Genomic DNA, 22278 nt, shown 5'->3' with positions numbered 1-22278 from the left:
AGGGTGTCCGGCTCTGTTGTTTAGGAGGAAGGCAGCCAGAGGTGAAAGTTTGGACACCGACTACATGCAAAATGATTGAATCTCTGAGAGTGTGAGCTCACCGAGGGAGCAGGAACAGAGAGAGGATGGTCAATCTGGGCCTCAGAAAGAATCTTGGAGATGCCTACATGTGGGAGGTGGGCAGGGAGTTGGGGCCAGGAAGGGAAACAAACACATGTCAACAAAAAGAGAGCAAGGAAAGCGGAAAGGGCAGCCAAGCAGAAGCCAAGACTACCAATAAGGTCAGCAGGGTTGAGCACCGTAAAACCATCAAGGAAGACACAGTCTTAAAAAAATACTGCACTTGACACCTAGAAGTTTCTTAGTGATCTCAAGAATATCCCAATGAGTCCTCAAGACAGAGTTCAGCATGCAAGGGTTAAGGACAAAGAGATTTGGTGAGAAAACAGAGGCAGCAAATGAACATGAGAAACCACCACTGCCGTGTGCTGGGTCGTCTCCTTAAATCCCCACAGCTGCCCCACATGGGTGCCAATTGGAGGAGTGGATAAGTGAAATGAGTTGCCTTAGAGCAGTAACTAGGAAAGGGAGGGATGAGGATTGGCATCTGGTACATCAGGGTCCAAAGCCTGTGCTTTTACCCAGAGCGCTCTTGGGAGCTTTACCAGGGAGGAGGGAGAGGGACAAGAGAGGGAGAGGGTCTCCTGATGATGGAGGACAGCCTCTATTCTAGTACCACTCCAAATATGCTCTCTGCTGACTCCACCTTTGAGTAGACACACTTATACTTCAAGTCCTTCCCCTTGGATTTTAACCATAAGTATATTCCCACTCGAATTATTGGTAGAGTTAGACTTTACTGCAGCCTTGCCAATCCCCTGGTTAGTAGAAAGCCTCCTTTTATTTAGCAATGAAGATTTTTGAATAAATGGAAGAGTGGAGAAAGGAGTTTTGTGCACAGCACTCTACTCACCAGGGTGGATCATTTGCCATTTCCTTCCTTGGGTTCAGGGCTAAGCCTGGTGCCCACCTTGTGCTTTTCCAAGGCACATGTTTTCTGCCACGTGGCTGTTGGGAGGTGAATATCTCCCTGGCATCTCTGTCCACTTGTATCGGTTGCTTATCCAACTCATCGTTTTGCTGTGGCTTCAGCCTCTGATGGCAGATGCAGAGCTGCAGTGCCTGCACGCTTTGTGGAAGAAACAGCGATTTCTCTAGTCATGAAGAAGGACAACTGTTCCCTTAATCACGAGTCCCCGTCTCTTCATACCGTCACATTCCGTGATGATTTGAAGCTTTTCCTGGTGATCAGTTCCCTCCACCCACTTCGTAATGTGACAGCTTTATTTCCAGAATCCACCTCAGGCCAAAACTCACGTGTCCCCCCGAAGTACTGTTGAGCTTTTATCGACTACATTTCCCCCTTTGTTAAGCAAGGCAGAGCTAGCTGGCGAGACAGTCTCTGGGCGACTCATTCATTTTTCACTTGACAACTTCAAGATATGGGTTGTTTTTATCGCTTCTTTTAGTCCATCAAATAAGAAAGTAGCCCTGTAGTGTGTGTGTGTGTGTGTGTGTGTGTGTGTGTAGGCTCTCTTTGTATGGCAAAGAAGGAGGAAGTGTGTCACTAAGAGCACATCCACACCGCTGACTGCTGTCCTCCGGAGTGCCGAATGCTGTCATTCCCAAAAATGATGTGGTGCTGCCCTCTGGAAGGCAAAGCTGAGAACTCCACTCGCTCCCCAGAGAGAGCAGTTCGGATAAGTGTAACAGCATTCTTGCCTGTAAAATATTTATACCCCTATTTTAAAAGTCATCTCATTTAACCTGGTGTTGACACCACATCAGTTCATGTAAATGATCTAAATTAACTCTGAATGGCAAAGAGCAACCCGGCCCCTTCATCCTGGCTTCCCTCTTCACTTAGTTGCTTCCCTTTGAGGATGGAACAGCAACTTTCGGCTGTCAGCTATCTGGAAGCTCATTTACCACAGGTTAAGGGTTTCGAATCCATAATGTAAATTTCTTGATTGACAGACCTTTGCCCCCGATGGTACAATCAATTTTCTATTGTGCACTAAATTATTTTCTCTAAGCAAATGAAAGTGCCCCAAGAAGTGAACTCTGGCAGGGGACAGGGCTGGAAATATGCACAAGGTAACCAGTGTCATTTCTGCTTTCTCTCTGGCTGTCCGCGAAGACAAAGGGGTTGATGACCCAGGAGAAGTGACCTGCTTTGCAGGCAGTAATAAAGGCAGCAACTCAGAAGTTCAGTCCCTGAGCTCCTTCCAGTCGGATTCTGGTGATGACAATGGTAAGAAGTCATGGGATTTGTTCCCCCTGGTGGGCTCTGTTTCCTGTGCTGGCGATCACTGGTTGAGAGGAAGGTGTTGGGACCCATTTTGTTTCCTGGCCCGAGCGTGGGCTTTTGCTCAGGCTCACAGCTTTCACTGGGCTCCACTGTTGCGCGTCGGCTGAAAAAGCAAGCGCTCATTGAGCCGCAGCTGGGAGCAGGTGCAGAAGTAGAGGAGGTTCCCCCAGACCTCCAGTAATGCGTCCTCTTTGACTTGGTTCATTATGGGACTACCTCATCCCAAAGGATGCTCTCTAGCAAAGTGTGATTTGTTTCCTTTTTTATTCTAGCTCATGATGATCTCTTCACTATCCATCCAACCTCCCCATCGTTAGAAATTAGTTCAGAAGCAAGACCTCCTTCCCGTAGAACCTCCTTCCCAAAGAGGTGGTATCTTCATTCAGTTGAGTCCCCCTTATAATCATTTGAGGTCATGGGCCTTTGGAGAATCTTATTAGATACGATGGATCAGCTCCTTAGAAAAATGCACACACACCCAAAATGTTGCATTCAATTCCATGTGGTTCATGAACCTCACTGACACTCCAAAGCTGCAGCCTCTACCTCTTGTGAACCCATGTTTATGGAGAGGGCATTAATGCAGGAGACTGGGTTTTCTGAGCTTGAGGAACCAGCTTTGGAGGATGGGTTGGTCTCCCCAGGGCAGGGAAAGGGTGCAGAAATGCTCATAAGACAGTGAGAGTTTACCACTTGGTGGTGAACAAAGAATAATTTCACCTGACAGTGACAGGCAGGCTTACCTTAGTCTATACCTTATGTTATTTTCCCATTTATCGACAATTGGCAAAATTGAATATTTATAATTTAGGTAATCATTCACTCCATAAACCCTTGCTGAGTTTCTCCTGAATGTTGAATCCTGTGCCGGACATTTTGTACCCTGAAGAACAAAATGAAAATGACATAGTCTTTGCCAACCACCACCCGCCCCCGGCCCGCCCCAGGTAAAGATAGGAACAAGGGAGCCCCAAGGCCATAGAAGCAGTCATGGAAGTAAAATAGTCTACCTTCCCCATCACCACCCCCAAATCAGGGATTTGGATCCCTGGCACTCCTGAGAGGTGCGGAAACCTCAGTGTATCTGACCACTGGGGTAACAAACCATGTAACAGTGGATTTCTTCTGAGCGATCTCAGAAGGTCAGAGGCAGGCCTCCAGATTTCTTTGCCTTGGTGTTTACTCCCTTCCTCATCCCCAGCCAGAATAAAAGTTGTCGCTGGTTTGCATTTTATGTAGAAGCAGCCAAGAACGTAGTGTTTCCAAACTCCAGGCAGCAGCTCCAGCGATGATGCCTGGTTGACTATTCTCGCAGGCTCTTCTTCATCACACCCTTGGGCTTTCAGGCTTAGCATTCTAGGTTGGTCCTGACTAAAGCAGGCTTCCTAAAGTGCCTGATCACCTCTCCAGAGGCTACTGGTATCAGGTGCTAAGGCAACCCATATGAGCACAGAAATCTCCTTCCCAGTTTCTGACTATTTCAGAGGCCAAATGCTGACTCCCATCTACACTCTACGGGTGGGATCTGGGCCTCGGGTCGTTCTAGGCTATCGGTGGCGTCATGTGAGTGTGAAACCATCAGTGCTGCAAAGGTTATCCCTCATCACTGGCATTTGGCTTGGAGCAGCATGGCTGACCAGCAAGTAATTATCCCTGGGAATAGTGAGATCTTCCTTGGAGCCTTTGGGAGTCACTAATGAGAAATTAGCATAAGCTTATGGCCTTTGCCTTCCTAGATTGATTTCACTGGGCCACGAGGTGTGAATTTATGGCCCAGCAATTCCTGCCGATCATGCCTTTCAGGAGGACTGGCCCCGGATTTGCTGCTGTTTCCCTTCCTCCAAGAAGCCAGGGGGATGAAAGTGTCCACTGGAGTCCAATGGATGGGCTATGGGAAGCTTTGGGTGTTTGCATGCTGTGCCTTTGTTGTTACCATTGTTGTTGTTAAGACAAGTGAATGTATGTTTAAAATACATAACTAACCTGAAGCTGTCCTTCTCCTCCCTCGTGTCTTCTTTTCCTGGCCACAAGCATCCATAGTGACTGTCATTCAGCTTGTCAACAATGTAGTTGACACTATAGAGAATGAAGGTATTTACTGTTTTCTTCCATAGCATTTCTTTGTGCAGAGTTAACCTTTTGGAAATATCACTTCCTTGTTACTTTGAACTAGGGGTGATTTTTTTTTTTTATTGAAGTACAGTATAGTACAATGTTATATAAGTTTCACGTGTACAACATAGCGATTCACAATATTTGAAGGTTATACTCCATTTATAGTTATTGTAAAATATCGTCTATATTTCCTGTGCTGTACAATATATCTTTGTACCTTATTTATTTTATGAACTAGAGGTGATTTTAATCAGTTGGCAGCAGAGGGGGCGGTAGAGGTGGTTTCAAATGAGACGCTGAATGTCTCTCTGTGGATTGGAGTGAATTTTACAATTTTGAAAAAAAATCCAGTTCATAATTCTTTTAACATGTGAGGTACTCTTTTTATAAAATCCCTTCCGAGAGAAGAGTACCCACTTAATTGAAATCCAGATTAATACTAAATTCATTCTTACATTCAACATGTATTGATTGAGCACCTACTGTGAGCTGGGGATATTTAAGAAATCATTCAAAACTACAATATTATGGGAATTGATTTCAATCAGGTAACTTTTATTAGTGATTTAATACTATTAGGGCCTGGTACAGATGCGATTTATCTTTTTGTTTCGCAAATAACAACAAGGAGAAATAGGAACATTTTTTTACGCCATCTAAAATGTTCTATTGTACCTTCTTCACATGACTTGGAGTGTCAGTTTTACTTCTCACTTTGTATTTGAACAGTGTCTGTCACGGATCAAGGACAGAACTACAACCGAGGTGATTCTGCCGTGCCCCCAGCATAACATGTTACTTACGCGTTTGGAATTGCTGAGTTTGTTCTTACCCTGTCACTTTCCTTCCATCTCTTCTGAGTTTCTTTGATCTGAATTTTGCATGTTCCAGGTGTCTTGTGTGCTTGGCACTGGAGGTGAAAGCCCCCAGCCCAGCACCCTCCCTCCCCCAGCCTCTCCCCTGCTCCAGCAAGTCATCCGTTTGCACGCACATCTCCCTGCCTCCTGTGGTCCACAGGACGGCTGATGCATCTCCCTCTTCGAGCATGTTGCCGGCCTGGATGTGCACTTAGCCTATGGCTAGGAAGAGGAGAGAGGGTTCTAGAACTGTTGTCTGCTCGGCATGCCCTTGCTGGCCATCGCTTCCGGCATGGCTGAGTGGGAGACGCTGTAGCAGCCAGGTGTCATCCTCAGAGATGCCATTGCCTTGTACTTCCCGGGCCAGAGCATGGCTGGTCCTGAGAGACCCTTGTAAAAAGCATGCGGGTGACCCTGGCTTCTTAGGGTCTCCTGGATGTTAAGAATTGCATGTCAGGTTCCTTACCTGCTCCTTTCTGAGCCCTGACTCCAGCTCCATTCTGGAGGAAACTCACTGCCACGGCTTCTCTCTCACAGCCTATCACTGGGACACCTCAGACTGGATGCCGGGGGCCCGCCTGTCGGACATAGAAGAGGTACCCAACTACGAGAACCAGGAGGGAGGCTCCGCGCACCAGGGCAGCACGCGGGAGCTGGAGAGCGATTACTACCTGGGCGGCTACGACATCGACAGCGAGTACCCACCCCCCCACGAAGAGGAGTTCTTGAGTCAGGACCAGCTGCCCCCACCCCTGCCAGAGGACTTCCCAGACCAGTACGAGGCCCTGCCGCCCTCCCAGCCGGTCTCACTGGCCAGCACGCTGAGTCCAGACTGCAGGAGAAGGCCCCAGTTCCATCCCAGCCAGTACCTCCCTCCCCACCCCTTCCCCAACGAAACGGATTTGGTGGGCCCTCCCGCCGCCTGTGAATTCAGTACTTTTGCCGTGAGCATGAACCAGGGCACAGAGACAGCAGCGGGCCCAGCAGACAGTGTGTCTCTCTCCTTGCACAATTCCAGAGGCACCTCGTCCTCGGATGTGTCAGCCAGCTGCGGCTTCGACGACTCCGAAGTAGCCATGAGTGACTATGAGAGCGTCGGGGAGCTCAGCCTCGCCAGCCTTCACATTCCCTTTATGGAGACCCAGCACCAGACCCAAGTGTAGAGGATGCGCTCGGGTGATGCGCGCGGTTTGTTACAGAAACGCGGAGGTAGACTGGCTGGGCTCCCATCTCCACGAAGGGTCCTGTGTTGAGCGAGCGGGAAATGCGGTATTTTCTGCTGGGAACTTCTTCGCAAGCCATCCTGTCACAAGCAAGCTCGACTCTAGTTGGCTGAAAAGGAAAGGTTCAGAAATTGTTTCTGAGAGGTGACCCATCACCCTGGCAGTGCGTCCCTGCGCTCATGACCGACAAGACGCACCTAGTTTTTAAAGGGGGAAACAATTTCACCCATCGTTATACAGTCCACCTGTATGGCTTTGTGCAGTACTGTGCCCTGGAAAGTGTTACAGCATCGGTCCTTGCAGTATTAATGACTGGCAACAAGCCAAGGGGCATTGTTGCATGTAATTTTGAGCCAATGGGAAGGGGGGAATGAAAACAGTAGTTATGATTGTTGGAAAAGTTAGTCTCTTAGGCAAAAGAAAAGAGGAATAAATATTATTAAACAAGAAAATGGGATGAAGGCTTTCAAATCAACTCTCTTTTTTTGTTTTTTTTAATAAGCTGCCCAATTTTCAGCTATAAAATTAGGTTTGGGTAACATGTTTAGTATGCTCAGTTATTTTTGTTTGTTTGTGTTAAGCATCCAATATAATATAGTTGGATTTTATGATCTTTGAGAAAGATATCAATGAAGAGGAATACGTGAGGATATTTGGGTACCATTTTGTAGGTTGTGCAAACATTAGAAAGAATGTGATTATCTGTCTTTGTGTTTTCCAGTAAATATTCTTGGCTGTAACTTTAATTTTAACATTGCTGCAGAAATTGGCCTTTGTTCTGAGAATCAGGAAATAAAGAGACAAATAAAGGAATATTTTGGTACATTGTTCTCTAGAATGAGAGATATTGAGAGGTTTAAGCAGAATTCACAAATTCAGGGAAAAAAAGAAAATATAATACTTTCAAAGTTTTCAGCTAGATAATCACAATTCTTGATAATGCAGATAAAAGGTACGTATTGTTTTAAACTGATAGCATCATCACTATAAATGCAATTATGTTTTTAAAAAAGGAGAAGAAAGTAGATAGTTCTTGTGTGTAAATTATAATAGTGTGTGTTTCTGGTCCTATGTACAAATATGTGCTTGCACTCAATAAGGCTGCTCTTGAGGAAAGCTGACGGGAAGGTTTTAGGTTATGGACTATGTTAAAAATCCTGCCAACGAGGCCAACCTTCCAATTTCTCTGATCTTGATGATATTAGAGAAACACCAAATGCCATATTTTATTCCGGTTCAGTTAACTTTATTTTGGTACTGCCATTTATATTAACTTGAAGCAAAACTGTGCTTTCTTAGGAAAAAAAAAAACCAACTGTATTTTGTTATAATTTTCCAGAACTAAACTCCCATTTGAAAAATGTGTAAAGTTTCATTACACCCTGGGGTTCTCCTCTCATCTGACCTGTGGGCTTTAGCCTTGAGTTTCCAAATTTGACAGGAGAATCAGCCCACTGGAAATACAATAACCCGGTAGTCGAAGCTTAAAGTTGACGAGTTGAGTGACTTTCCTCTTTTGCTTCAATCAGATCGTGGCCATGTGCGCAGCGGCCATGGTTAAATAAATGCATATTTGCACTCTCTGCATATGAGCAAATCTCTGTGTCCACAGTTTCTGATGACATATGGCATTGATGTGTCCGCTGTACTGTCCTGATCTGTGTGTCATCCACTCAGACATTTTTAATTGCTTCAGTTGTGTTCAGTCCACTTCTTTGCAGTAGTCAGTGTTTCTGAAAGTTCGTGGTTAAGAAAAAAAAAAAACTCCTTTTCATTCCCAAGCTTCCCGAGTATATGCATAAACTTCACAGATTTTTCAGCTTTTCTCCTCTTCCTATCTCTTAGTCATCCCTACTCATGGAAGCATTATCCGCACTGTGGTCTTGAAATAAATGAATCTCACTAAGGCTGCTTGGGAGAATAAAGTCTTTGATATTTTTCTTATGTAAGAAACCATTTGCAAGAATCATGGAGAAAATGATGAACTAATGGTCTAGAATAGAACTGCTGCTACACTTTCGATAATGCAATGACATAAAAAACAATCAAAGTAAAACCAACAATTCATTTCTTGCCCCCAGGAAATATTAGAAGGAGATTAATGCCCATGAGTCAGTCCTGCTTACACAGCATCCCCTCCAGGCAGAGTGCCTGACCAACATAGTAATGAAGGAATAAATAGATCCTAATGCGGTTGTGAAGTCACCCATGAAAATTGTGCCCACTCTTGGCTCTGACCTATATAAAATACCTCTTTCTTCAGGATATCTTCCCCTGATTTTCTGCAGAGTAGCTCTGCAGCTAAATGTATCCCAGATAACCTTGTGTCATACTTTGATTCATTATCTTTAAACACGTGACATCTTTTCACTTTTTGGATAATTAGCTTTCCCAGTAGATTCTGAAATGGTTTGCAGTCAGGCCAAGATGGAACTGGGTGGGCTTACCACTGATTCAAGTGCTGGAAGGGTCCTTAAGGTCTGCTTGTCCATTCCCCTTATTTCATAAAAGAGTAAACATACCCAGAGAGGGGAAGGACTTGCCCAAGCTCACACAGGAAGGTAAGTATCTGAGCAAGAACTAGAATCCATCCATTTGGCCAGTATTCTTTCTATTAACATTGTTCACCACTAAACTTCCTGGGGCATGGTATCTGCCTGCTTATGCTAGACCTTCTGATTTCTCACCATTCCTGCTTTGGAATATACTAGAGGAGAGAACTCATGGAGAGTATTTCTCTGGAAGCCTCATGATCCTAGGTTTCCTTGCAGCCCCCATAGGAAAGATGCAGTTACAGAATTCACACATTTCTTTGGACATCTATCAAAACTGCTTTCGCCAAATAAATGTTTTCTAAAATGAGGATGGAATGATAATTACAGAACAGAACTAAGACCCGTCAGCAAATTCAGTAAAACTTTGATTATATTACCTACTAGGTGCATTTATTTTTCTTCTTTTTCCCCCCTCCCCATCCTGGTCTTTATTCCTAACCCATTCACCATGCTGAACCACGTGGGACAGATTTAAGCCAATTAGTATCTTTCCCATACATATTTTTCTAACATGTATGTGCTACCTCTGGAAGCCATTTTCCATAGCCTATTGTAGGCACTTTACTTGTATTGCACACATTCTGATTAGGTTGAGAATAGCTGGACCAGTGATGTTTGTCATATAGTAAGCAGAAGCTATGGGGCTGTAAAAGATAAATAAAATAGGTGTTGAATTTATTTGCTCTCTCCTATGAGTATTTTTCTGCTGAGTTTCGTTCCATGCCAGCTTTCCATGTACTCATATCCCGCCGGTTCATGAAATGCCATTGAGGAAGACTTAGTGATATGAACAGGTCAAGTCTATGCATCTGAGGTTTACCCTATCAGACAATCAGGGTGAAGACCTAGAAAGGGAATTGATGATGCATTCCCGGAACTTACCTGGAACCACCCTAGGGAATCACTAGCAGAGCCTGGGAAAAAAAGCAAGGAAAACACTATTGGCTAACTCCTGTTTACTTCCCACCCTCACCCCGCCCACTGCCCCCACTAATGCTGAGTCTACGTAATCAACGTCGGGGAATAGACATTAGCAAAATAAATCACTTAAGACCCAGAAGCACTTTCATGGGAAATAATTCAGGAAGATCTGGTGTTCATTTTGCATGGGTTGCCCAGATAATTGTCTGGACTCTCCACTCTGCTGCCCTCCCAGTGCACAGATATTGCTAAAGTGGTTAGGCTTTTATGTTTTACTTTTTTAGCTTCAAACCATGAGAAATGGAGATTTGAAGAGGCATTTCTTTAGCGTCATCATTTTGTGTGGTCTGTGAGAAGGCGGGTTCTATGTTTGTGCTGGGTTTTGTCCTGCAATGTTCAACTGCACAGTGTTCTGGTGGAAATCCACAATGTCTTTAAGCTTCTGGTTGTATAATTCTAGGGTTTAAAGTCTCCATGTGTGGATTTGGCATCAGTTAACATTTAGCCAGCTAGCTAAGAGATAGGAAAAGAATAAGATTTTCTTTCCTTATGTAATAATGAAAAGCAATAATTACAAGTATGTAATATTACACAAAGGCCATAATTAGTCTCTTCCAGTGTTTAGAATGCACTCGAGAATCATATAGAGTCATTTGGAGCGTGTTTGGACCCATTAGTATGTACTGTAGTACCCTTCTGGCAAACAAATACCTGAATTGCTACTATTTAACAATTTTATGAGCCCATAATACTGCATTTCGGGAAGTGACAGACGTGTTCAAATGTGTTCTGAAATGGAAGCAGTTCTTTTTAAGCACTGTATCAGAGAGATTGTCTTGTAAATTTACCTGTTACAAACAGGCTGGTTTGTAAAAGATGTATGTTTTGGTGTTTAAAATGTTTATAAAATTGTATATAATGGTTTCAATTTTCCAGGCTTTTGTAGATATACTGTATTTGATGCCTATCAGGATGCTTTAATTTGGGGGGTCGAATATAATTCTAAGTCATCCGTGCTGTTGATCTGCAAACTTCTGAGGTAACTACACACACACACAAAGCATTTTAGATTTGAAAATGATGTTTTTTAATCATTCCAAAAGTACTGTAACCTTTCTTTGGTTCTACTATTTTCATTTAACTCTCTCTGTTTCCAAGAAAATGCTTTTATTGACATTCTAGAAAACAAGTGTGTTTTGCCCAGTTACTAAATACCTGATTCTTATGCCATTTCAGATTCAGAATGAAGTACATCATTTCTTCACACACATGTGCACTCACCTAAACTTGCACACACATCACACACCAAACGTTATGCAAAGGGAAAGCTAACACTTAAAGTGGGTCTTGTCCCTTATGGAAATAGATTTTTTGTGCATATAATGCTGTTGGCAGTATTCAGTCTTGTGTTCTTTTTCTAAAAAATGAAAGAAAAACAAAAAACAAACAAAAAAAGACAGCCAAAAAAAAAAATACCAACAGTGTACAGGTTTGTAACTGCCAAAATTTGATGGTTAAAACAAGTTTTCAAGTAAAAAGAAAAAAAATGAAACTAACAATTGTGTTGACTCTTTTTAAGTGTTGCCTTTTATTTGTCTTCAGCTTATTGCTCCCATGGCACTTATATTTGTAGGGATGGTAGTTTTCTCAGAAACTTCTTACCTCCAGAAAGATTTCCATTGGCTCTGGTGCACCTATGTTGGAATTTTATGTAGCTTCTTACTGGGCACATACGCTGTAGGGTTTTCTCCTGATGAGAACGAAAACAGTGCTCGAGATTTGAGCAAATAAGGGTCATCGAGCCACATCTCTGCAGAAGTCATTCGTAAACACATCCCCACACATTCTAGGCAGCTTTTTCCAACAAGCCTCTTCTCCCCTCAAAAAAAAAAAATAAAATCCAAAAGTTTGGGACACAATTAGCACTTGAGTTTTCCTCCAAAGACCAGAGCTCTAGAAAATTTTTTATACAGAGTGAAAGTCAAAATATATACAGGACAAGTTGGGGAGGACGGACAAACTGACCCTTCAAAGAAGTGACATTACAAGAGGTTAGCTTGAGACCAGGAAGGACTCCAGAAGGGGAGGGGCACCCTCCGCCCAGCGTTGGTGAGGGAAGGCGAGGTCCTGCTGTGAGAACCACACTGTCTGAGCACCAGCAGCATGAAAGCCCCTCCTCAGGCCCTGGGCCGCCCCTGGAGTTGGCCTTTCCTGCACCAGCAGCAAAACTCCACCTACCTGCCCCTGACCAGGATCCTGGAGCCCTGGAGCCACTCTCCCCTGGCTAGGCATTCAGTCTCTTCTTACTGGAAATCCTTACCATGTGGGCAGAGTTAGCTGTGCTGGATCCTCTAGTTACTTGTCCATCCACGTATTGGTAGGCACATAAATGCTGAAGAACTGGATAAAAGAGACGGTGCACCAATTTGTTGCATTTGCCAACTTCCGTGGTCTCGATGCTGAAAACTCAGCCTCTGTGCACCAGTGCCAAATCGAATCTTGGAGACAGAGTTTTGGGTGAAGTAGAAAAGAAGAGCTTTATTGCTTGCCAGGCAAAGGGGGATACAATGGGCTCATGCCCTTCAAAACTGTGCGTCCCAACCCGGGGGAATTTGGTGAAGAGTTTTATAGCAATGGTTCAAGGGTGGGGTTGCTGAGGAGGATCAGGGTGTGCAATCCTTTAATCTGGTCTCAGGTGGTCTCCTGATGAGCTTCTGTGGTTCTCCTGAGGTTATCAAACTGTGACCTCTCTAGAATGAAGAATACGTCATCAAGTAGTTAACATCTTCCATTTGTTGGGGCTTTGAGTTCTGCAGAAGAGCTCAAAGATACTGTGATGTGTATCCCTTGAGGCAGAACCAGGATCCTGTCCCAAGGCTGCACTACTGTTTCTTGGTGGCTTCTCCCTTGTCTCTGCATCCCCTCCCTTCCCTGATTAACAACTGCTTGAACCTACCCTTTGGAACTCAGGGAAGGTCATGGAGGCTGAAGCCTATTCCCTACAAACAAGAAGCGGGGGACACAGAAAGACTTCCATGCCCGGGAACCCCACAGGGTCCTGCTGGGGTTCAGTATAAACACTTGTATCATGGCTGGTTTCAGACTACCAAGGTAATGTGAACTGGCTCACAGATTCCTGGGACTCTAACAGTGGGCTCTAGAAAATCAGTATAAGCCAACACCAGCAGACCGCTGGCTCCCGCATTAGACCAGAAGGCAGAGTTGAGCCTTCACTGTCTTTGTTTCCCAGGTTCCCAGTATAATACAGGCCCATATTAGACATTTTTGATTGAAAAATTAATCAATGATGTCTCCAGCTAAATCCCCTTGATCTTATAAATCCTTCCTCGTTTTGGTGAACTTAGTAACTGCCGTGAGAAAGGTTTCAAGAGACACAGGTGTTGAGAATGCTTGAAGTCTCCTGCCTTTCAACCCAACAGCACAGTGATGTGTTTGTGAATTGAGCAGCAGGAAAATATTCATGTCCGTGTCTCTCCCATGGCCACCCTTAGCAGAAAGAGAATTTGTTTCAATCTCCATCTGTACCTCCAAAATGGTAGGGCCACCCAGAGATGTCAGTTAAGAAATAACATTGGTCCAGCTAGGGAAAGAGGAAAAGGAAAAGATTTTTTATGTCGATCTCCATTCTCTCCTGGTTCTTTGAAATAAAGGGGCTGGTTTTTAGCTTGGAAACAGGTCTCTATGGGAAGGTAATTTTCTTTTTCTCTGCCTGGGTCAGGGGTGCCAAGACCACTCCCAGGTTCAGTGATTGCCTAGGACAACTCAGGACTCAACATAGAGTTCTACTCATGACTATGAAATACTGTCAACCAGGGGAGCTCATTAGACATTCATCATCCAGGGTATCATTGAAGGCTGGTCTTGTCAGCAGCCTTCGCCTGGGTTGTACCAAAATTCCAGACTCCCAGAAGGAATGCAGGTGTTCAGCATAAACGAAATGGTGGGAACCCCTCCTGAAATTCACTTTCCCAAACACAAGCCAAGAGCCCACTTGTGAGCAGGGCTTTCAGAGAACAGCATCAGGCCTGCTAGTTCCCACAAAGACCCTCCAAAATTTCTGTTAAATTGTTGCTTCCCCTGATTGTCCAAACTCTTAGCAATTAACAACCTCTATTTTTCATGGGACGCTCCATGTGGCCTGGGGCTCTTCAAATCTTTACCTGCCCTTCTCTGTGGAAGCAAAAGATCCAACCAACACAATTCTGCCAAAACAACTGGGTGAAAGCAAGCCGATCAATAGATGGTGCTATGCAGTAGTGATTTCAGCAAAAATTGTCATCTCCAGTCACTAGTTTTGTATAACTGCTGGTTTTGGTGCACAACAGGGCAGTTTTCCAACCTCGATATTCATCTTGAAGCACTTTGGACTATTGCTCAAAATTCTTCCATTTCTGTCTCCATTCTTTTGCTTTTTAAATTCCAATTATAGAGGAAAACATAGGAAGAACACTCTTTGATATAAATCACAGCAAGATCCTTTTTGACCCACCTCCTAGAGAAATGGAAATAAAAACAAAAATAACCAAATGGGACATAATGAAACTTAAAAGCTTTTGCACAGCAAAGGGAACCATAAACAAGATGAAAAAACAGCCCTCAGAATGGGAGAAAATATTTGCAAACAAAGCAACTGACAAAGGATTAATCTCCAAAATATACAAGCAGCTCATGTAGCTCAATATCAAAAAAACAAACAACCCAATCCAAAAATGGGCAGAAGATCTAAATAGACATTTCTCCAAAGAAGATACACAGATGGCCAACAAACACATGAAAGGATGCTCAACATCACTAATCATTAGAGAAATGCAAATCAAAACCACAATGAGGTATCACCTCACACCGGTCAGAATGGCCATCATCAAAAAGTCTACAAACAATAAATGCTGGAGAGGGTGTGGAGAAAAGGGAACCCTCTTGTACTGTGGGTGGGAATGTCAATTGATACAGCCACTATGGAGAACATTATGGATGTTCCTTAAAACACTAAAAATAGAACTACCATACGACCCAGCAATCCCACTACTGAGCATATACCCTGAGAAAACCATAATTCAAAAAGAGTCATGTACCACAATGTTCACTGCAGCACTATTTACAATAGCCAGGACATGGAAGCAACCTAGGTGTCCATCAACAGATGAATGGATAAAGAAGATGTGGCACATATATACAATGGAATATTACTCAGCCATCAAAAGAAACGAAATTGAGTTATTTGTAGTGAGGTGGATGGACCTAGAGTCTGTCATACAGAGTGAAGTAAGTCAGAAAGAGAAAAACAAATACCGTATGCTAACACATATATATGGAATCTAAAAAAAAAAAAAAAAAGGTTCTGATGAACCTAGGGGCAGGACAGGAATAAAGATGCAGATGGCAGATGTAGAGAATGGACTTGAGGACATGGGAAGGAGGAAGGGTAAGCTGGGACGAAGTGAGAGGGTAGCATTGACATATATACACTACCAAATGTAAAATAGATAGCTAGTGGGAAGCAGCTACATAGCACAGAGAGATCAACTTGGTGCTTTGTGACCACCTCGAGGGATGGGATAGGGAGGGTGGGAGGGAGATACAAGAGGGAGGGGATATGGGGATATATGTATACATATAGCTGATTCACTTTGTTATACAGCAGAAACTAACAGACCATTGTAAAGCAATTATACTCCAATAAAGATGTTAAAAAAAAGAAAGAAAGAAAGAAAATAACAGTAATCAAGGTAATTCCAGGATACTGAGCAGCCATTGTGCTTAGGCTGGTTTCCTACCTTTCACGTTTAACATTTCCTATTTTCACAGCATTATATTTTTATGTGTCAGAGACACTAATCCTGTTGTATGCTATTAGAATTAAAATTAATAAACCTACATTGTAGACAAAATAATTGAAGCATAGTAAGATTTAAAGGATTTTTTTTAAGTAAATAGAAATAGAACACGTATTACAAACTCTTGCATTTCGTTCCCCTGCTCACCGCATTGTGAAAGAGAGGGAGTATGGAGAAAGTAAATTCCAAAACTTAATACCTTGAAACTCAAAATAAATAAATAAATTCCAATTAATTTTCAGCCAATTATGCCTGCTCCGTACTGTTTTTAATAAGGAAGATTTGGAACAACCTAAGTATCTAACAATAAATGATAACTTGGAACAATCTGGTCTCAAAATTAAAACAGCCTAACAAATCAAGCAGGAAGAAGTGGCTTAGAAATAGAAAATTCTAAAACATTTTTTAAAAATGTCCCTTTAATTTTTTGTACTGCCCTTTCTCCTTTCTCCCTTCCTTCCTCCCTCCCTTGCTCCCTTCCTTCCTTTTTTCTTTCTTTCTTCCTCCTTCCTTCCTTTCTTCTTTATCTTTATCTTTACCTTTTTCTTACTTCCAAACCAGTGCAGTTTCGTTACAAAAATGAGAAAAATGAAGACAGGCAAAGGAAGGTCTTAAATAACCCCTACATATATCTCTAAAAATGATCACTTGTATATCAGAGTATATTATTTTAGGACTTTGTCTATATAGATATGTATTAACATTTTTTTAAAAGGAGAATCTTTATGAATATACTTTTTGGAATTTTAAAGAATATTGCTCCAAGTAATAGACGACTGCTTTCTTACGCAAAGACAGAAACAGTACAAAAGCATCCAAAGCAAAGCATGAGTGGTCCCCCGCACTTTCAACTGATGTTCCCCCCGACCTCTACCTCCAAAACAAACAGGATCATTTCTTTAAAAATGTAGGGGGCATTTTTTTAAACACTTTATATTCAAATTATTCTCTATCATGTGTTATTTTTGTGATCTTTCTTAATGATTTCCTTTTTATATGTTTTCTGATCTGTAAGCCCCTAGTTTGTCTACCACCTTCCCCAAGATTCAAATAGCTCTCCTCCCATGTCCCTGTCTCAGGCTTCTTGAAATCCTGCATCGTTTTCGAGTTGTGCCCTTTCATTTGGCAGTCAGTTGCATTGAACTGACACTAAGTATACAGAACCCATGATCAGCTAGAGGCAGAGTGTCACAGACCCTGATTCCAGGGCTAAGCAGGGAGAGATGTTGGAGTAGAAACTATTTCTACAGGTTTTCAGTTCATTGGTGAATGTTTTCTTAGTGTGAATACCTTTGCTTCCCCACTCAACCTCCTAACAGTGAGGGGTTCAGATAATGAAGACTTCTTGTATATGTACAAATACACATATGTAGATGGGAGGGAGTTACATGATAGGATCCTATTTTATATATTGTCCTGAAACTTGCTGTGTTCTCTTAACACCCTGTTTTAGATACCTTCGCAGGTCAGTGCTGTCTTGTGCTTAATGGCTGCATTATTTTCCACAACATGATTATCCTTAATTTTATGTAATCATGCCCTTCTTTTCTTATTGAAATATAGTTGATTTACAATATTATATTAGTTTCAGGTGTGCAGCATAGTGATTCAATACTTCTATGAATTATACCCCATTGAAAGTTATTACAAGATACTGGCTATATTCCCCTGCACTGTACAATATATCCTTGTTGCTTATCTATTTTATACATAGTAGTTTGTATCTCTTAATTCCACACACCTATTTTGTCCCTCTCCTCCTCCCTCTCCCCACTGGTAACCACTAGTTTCTTCTCTATATCTGTGAACGTGTTTCTATTTTGTTATATTCATTCGTTGGTTTTACTTTTTAGATTCCACATATAAGTTAATCATGCTCTTCTAGCTGGACTGCTTTAATGTTTGGATATTACAGACAAGGCTCCCATGAACATTCTTATGTAAATGTGCACATGTGTTAGGATTTCTGAAGGATGGATTCTGGAAGCAGAATTTTTTGGTCAAAGAATATGTCCATTTTTAAGTCTGAGTGTTTCTCCCACTTTAATTGCTTTCGAAATGGTTTCATCACATGATAATCCCACCAATAGTTACACACAGTATGTAGCAACATATAACTCACTCTCTCCACCAAGGACATGGAGCTGGCCCCATGTTCCAGAGGCCATACTGCTGCTCTAGATTCTTAGGAGCTCCTAGGTTGGGGACTGCTATGGCAACTTGCTGCCACCATGAGAAATGACCCATTAAGTCTCATCTTCTATAAATATTGTCACATGTGTCACTCTTCTCTGCCTGTGCAGGGCAGGGCTCACAGAGGAAGGCCAGACAGCTGACTGGCAGAACCACCAAGGACTCATTCTCACTGAAACACTAAATGCCTGGCTTTCAGGCTGTACATTTGAACAGGAGGGTCCAGGCAAGACAGATTTTGGCAAGAAGAATGTAAGCAGGTTCTACAGAGCTTGAATGCTGAGGTTCTCATAATATCAGTCCGTGTCTGAGCCATCGTTATTCCACAACCTTGAACCTGAAGATTGTTTATCTGTGTGATGTAGAAAAACTCAAAGGAAGCCTTAAAACATGAATTTCCATATGAGCTTTTGTCAGTTGAAAACAGAAAAGGACCATTGGCAGGAACGATAATGTATTGCTTTAGCGGCTGTGGAGTTAGGCTCTACCACCCTGCTTCTCAAACAGTGGTCCCTGGACCGGCCGCATCAACCTCAGCAGGGAGCTTGCTAGAAGTACAGAATCCCAGCCCCACGGAATCAGAATCTGCATGTTAAGAAGTTCTCCAGGTGATACGTATGTATGTATATACATGAATGTCTGGGAAGCAAGGCTGGACTTTTGACTTGGACTCTGATACATACCAGCTGTGTGAACTTGGGTCAGTTACTTAATCACTCTGTATGTACTTCAGTTGCTTCGTCTGTAAGACAGGCAGGTTACAGGAAGGCAATGAGGCAATGCACACAGAGTGTCTGACAAATAAGAAACACTCAAATCGTAGCCACATATGATTTTTCCTAATTTTCATCCTGGTCCCCCTGTATAGAAGCAGCTTTCATCATTTCCAAGAGCCCCAACTAGTCTGGCTGCTGGAGGAACAGTTCAGTTCATAAAGATTAAAGTTATTAATAAAAAAGACAAATCCTTTGAGTCAATGCTCCGGTGTTCTCTGGAGTCATGCTTTGCCAGAAAACTCTTTGGAGCATTATCCAGCCTCTTATTTAAATAAATGTGTTGTGCACAGATAAGAGGTACGGGGCCTCGATGCAGTTGCACATCCGTGTTGAGGTTCATCCTTTCTCTCACCCAGTTATTTTCTAATGAAGCCGAGCCCCTGATCAATTTCAGGAGCTCCTTCTCCAGGCAGAGATTTTTAAGGCTGTATCATTCCTGTGACCGTCCACCCCCCCAAAAAAAATGTCATTTAACTAGGTCACAAAGGAATTCAGTGGCAGGTGACGAGATGTTGGTATGTGGGTAGGCTAACGGTCTGGATGCTTGTTCTAAATGGTAGGAAATTGACTCTGAGAAGAATGAGATTAAAATGACCAAAAGGGCAGCAACTTCAGGGACAAAACTGAAATGCAGTGATAAGATTTCCTGTGTAAATAATTCACCTAGCACAGAAAAAAAGCTTAGGATGGGCTCTGAGCACAAAGGGACTTTTTCATGTCTCAGAATATAATTAATGAAGAATTCAAGATACAAGGTAATTAGAGAAACCGTAACCTGGAGGCATGCTTCTGAATTATTCTGATCATTTTTTAACAATGAGAAAATTTAATTTTCCTGTCATGGGGCATAGAGTTTGAATTTGGATAATGTAAAGAGCAACGTTCAGGCAGTGCAGTGAGCAAATTAAATTATTTCTTTTGATTTTGATTTTCCAGCAAAAAATTAGGATCAAATGATTGAATCTAAATCACGGAAATGATTGTCAGAGCTGAAAAATACTTGAGAGAAAAATGTACAAGTTACAATTGACTCTCGTTTTCTCTAACACTAAGTTGCCCGTGTTGCTCTCTTTGTAATTACTATGTGCGTGTGTGTGTGTGTGTGTGTGTGTGTGTGTGAATCTATTTCATTACTTGCCCTGGGACAAAGGGGATGAATAAATTATTCTGATATATAATGGAGGTTATGTTGAGTTACCACCAAATTAAACTCTCTTTCCTTGACAGGAAGAGGCTGTCAACAGTTTTTAGACCCCAATTAGTACTCATAGAGTTAAACATTTTAAATTAAATTCACTTTTTTAAAAATTCACTTTTTGATGAACCCAGCATTCACAGAAGATGTGCTACAATCTACTGTGCTTAAATTACCCATTTTTCACATTCTTTCAGGTATTGCATATTTAAATATTTCCAAGGGTACTTGAGATGCTTTTTAATACATCAATGATCCGACACGCATTTTCAAGAGAGTTACCAGGATGTTCCAGTACCTGTTGCCTCATTTTGTACCTATAAAATCTCTAACTGTACTATCAAGGTTTCAGAAGGTCCCACTCAGAATTTTGTCCCCTGAAAAGATGTTGAAGTCCTAGCCCCAGTGCCTGTGAATGTGACCTCATTTGGAAATAGGGTTACTGCAGATGGAAGCAAGTTAAAATGAGGTCACACTGGGTTAGGATGGCCCCTAAGCCAGTATGGCTATTTTCCTTATAAGAAGAGAACACACACACAAGGAGAATGCCATATGAAGACGGAGACAGAGATTGAAGTGGCATGACTACAAGCCAGGGGACACCAAGGATTTTTGTCAATCACCAGAAACTAGGAGAGAGACTCAGAATAGATTTGCCGTCAGAAATTCCAGAAGGAACGAACCCAGCTGACACGTGGATTTTGAAATCTGGTGTTAAAAAACCATATCTACCTTAAAAAATTGGGATGAGATGTTGCTTACAGGTACAAACATGATAGGTGCTTGGCACACGCTAAGATTCTAGTTTCTAGTTCCAGGAGGCCTAGAGGTAAGAAACAAACCCAGTAGAGATAACCAAACCTGTCCTGCTCAGGCAAAATGACTGTTCTTTCATTTTGATTGAAAATTTTTGATTGACAAGCAACAAGAGCAATATGAAATAAGCTTTTGTTGCAGGAGAGGAGAACTCGCCACACTTCTACGACCCTAACAATTTCTGTTTTCATATTCTGTGATTACTTTACAGTCTTTCATTCATTTGCATAATGTTTCATAATTGTAATCACAGTATAGACATCATTTCATCTTCTATTTTTTCACTCTGTTATATTTAAATATTTTTCTTGCTTCTACAAAGACATCATAATTAAGTGTTAATAATTTACCTTCTTTATATTTGAGGGTCATGGATGAATTCATGGAAAACGAAGCTTCCAAGCTGGGAAAGCTGAGAGGAGGCGGGGAATGAGAAGAATCTTGAATCTTCTGAGGCTGGTATCAGAAAGAAGGAGGCCCGCTTCTCTCTGGACATTCCAGGATCGTGAGTCTGTCCACTGGGTTGGGAGGGTCTTGTGTTTGAGAATGAGCCCCCTTGGAGACATGGATGCTTCCATGAGGCCTTGGGAGACCTTGAGACCAAAGCCCAGGGCCCTGCTGGTCAGGAGGAATGGGTATACGTGCTTTCTAAAACTCCATGCCTTGTTTTCCAGAGGCAATCTCCACAAGGTCCTATGAAGACTTTCTTGAAGCTATTTTTGCAGGCCAAGCACGCTCTTAGGTTTCACATTTATTTGGGGTGGCTGAAAATTATGGAGCTCTAAACACCCCCCAAGTCACCGTGTTGGTGTTCTCACTGATCACATGTTTAGCCTCAAGGACTGCCTGGAGGATCCACCCCTCCCCTGGGAGAGTCATTAGTCCACTAAACCATATTCTCCTCGTATTAGTCATGGTTATCCAGAAAAACAGAACCAACAGGAGGCATAGAGAGAGAGATTTATTTTAAGGAATTGGCTCACGTGACTGTGGTGATTTAGTGGGTCCAAAATCTGATAGGGTAGGCGAGCAGTGTTGAGACTCAGGGAAGAGTTATAGTTCAAGTCCAAAGGCAGTCTGCTGACAGAATTTCTTCTTGCTCTGGAGAGATCAGTCTTTGCTCTGTTAAGGCCTTCAACTGATTAGGTGAGACCCACCCATATACTGGAGGATAATCTGCTTGACTCGAAGTCCACTGATTTAAATGTTAATCTCATCCAAAAAAACACCTTCAGAGAATACTGTTTGACCAAAATAGTGTTTAACCAAACACTATAAATAATGTTTGACCAAATATCTGGGCACCATAGACCAGCCAAATTGACACGTAATGTTAACTTCCTTCAGGGCAGAAAGCCATGCCCTCTTAGTCATCTCTGAATTCTTCATATGTTTTTATTT

The 22278-nt window shown here is 42.4% G+C and overlaps 1 protein-coding gene across 3 annotated transcripts in view; it reads left to right on the top strand.

The window, feature by feature from the left end:
- The window catches only part of FAT3 (FAT atypical cadherin 3), a 563032-nt gene extending 554926 nt beyond the window's left edge, over nt 1-8106 (top strand). For 2 of the 3 annotated variants that reach the window (XM_036859223.1, XM_036859224.1), the window contains exons 24-25: nt 2201-2314; nt 5881-8106. In XM_036859223.1, the coding sequence (XP_036715118.1) occupies nt 2201-2314; nt 5881-6506 (740 nt within the window). In that variant the 3' untranslated portion in view covers nt 6507-8106. Of the gene's footprint in view, nt 1-2200; nt 2315-4402; nt 4463-5215; nt 5252-5880 lie in introns of all 3 variants that reach the window. The other variant, XM_036859222.1, reaches the window with a different exon arrangement.
- The last annotated feature ends 14172 nt before the right edge of the window (nt 8107-22278 follow it).

This window comes from Balaenoptera musculus, chromosome 8 (genome assembly GCF_009873245.2).
Source record: "Balaenoptera musculus isolate JJ_BM4_2016_0621 chromosome 8, mBalMus1.pri.v3, whole genome shotgun sequence".
NCBI classification, from domain to species: domain Eukaryota; kingdom Metazoa; phylum Chordata; class Mammalia; order Artiodactyla; family Balaenopteridae; genus Balaenoptera; species Balaenoptera musculus.
The sequence above is the reverse complement of the archived record's forward strand: the minus strand, read 5'-3'. Positions and strand labels throughout refer to the sequence as shown.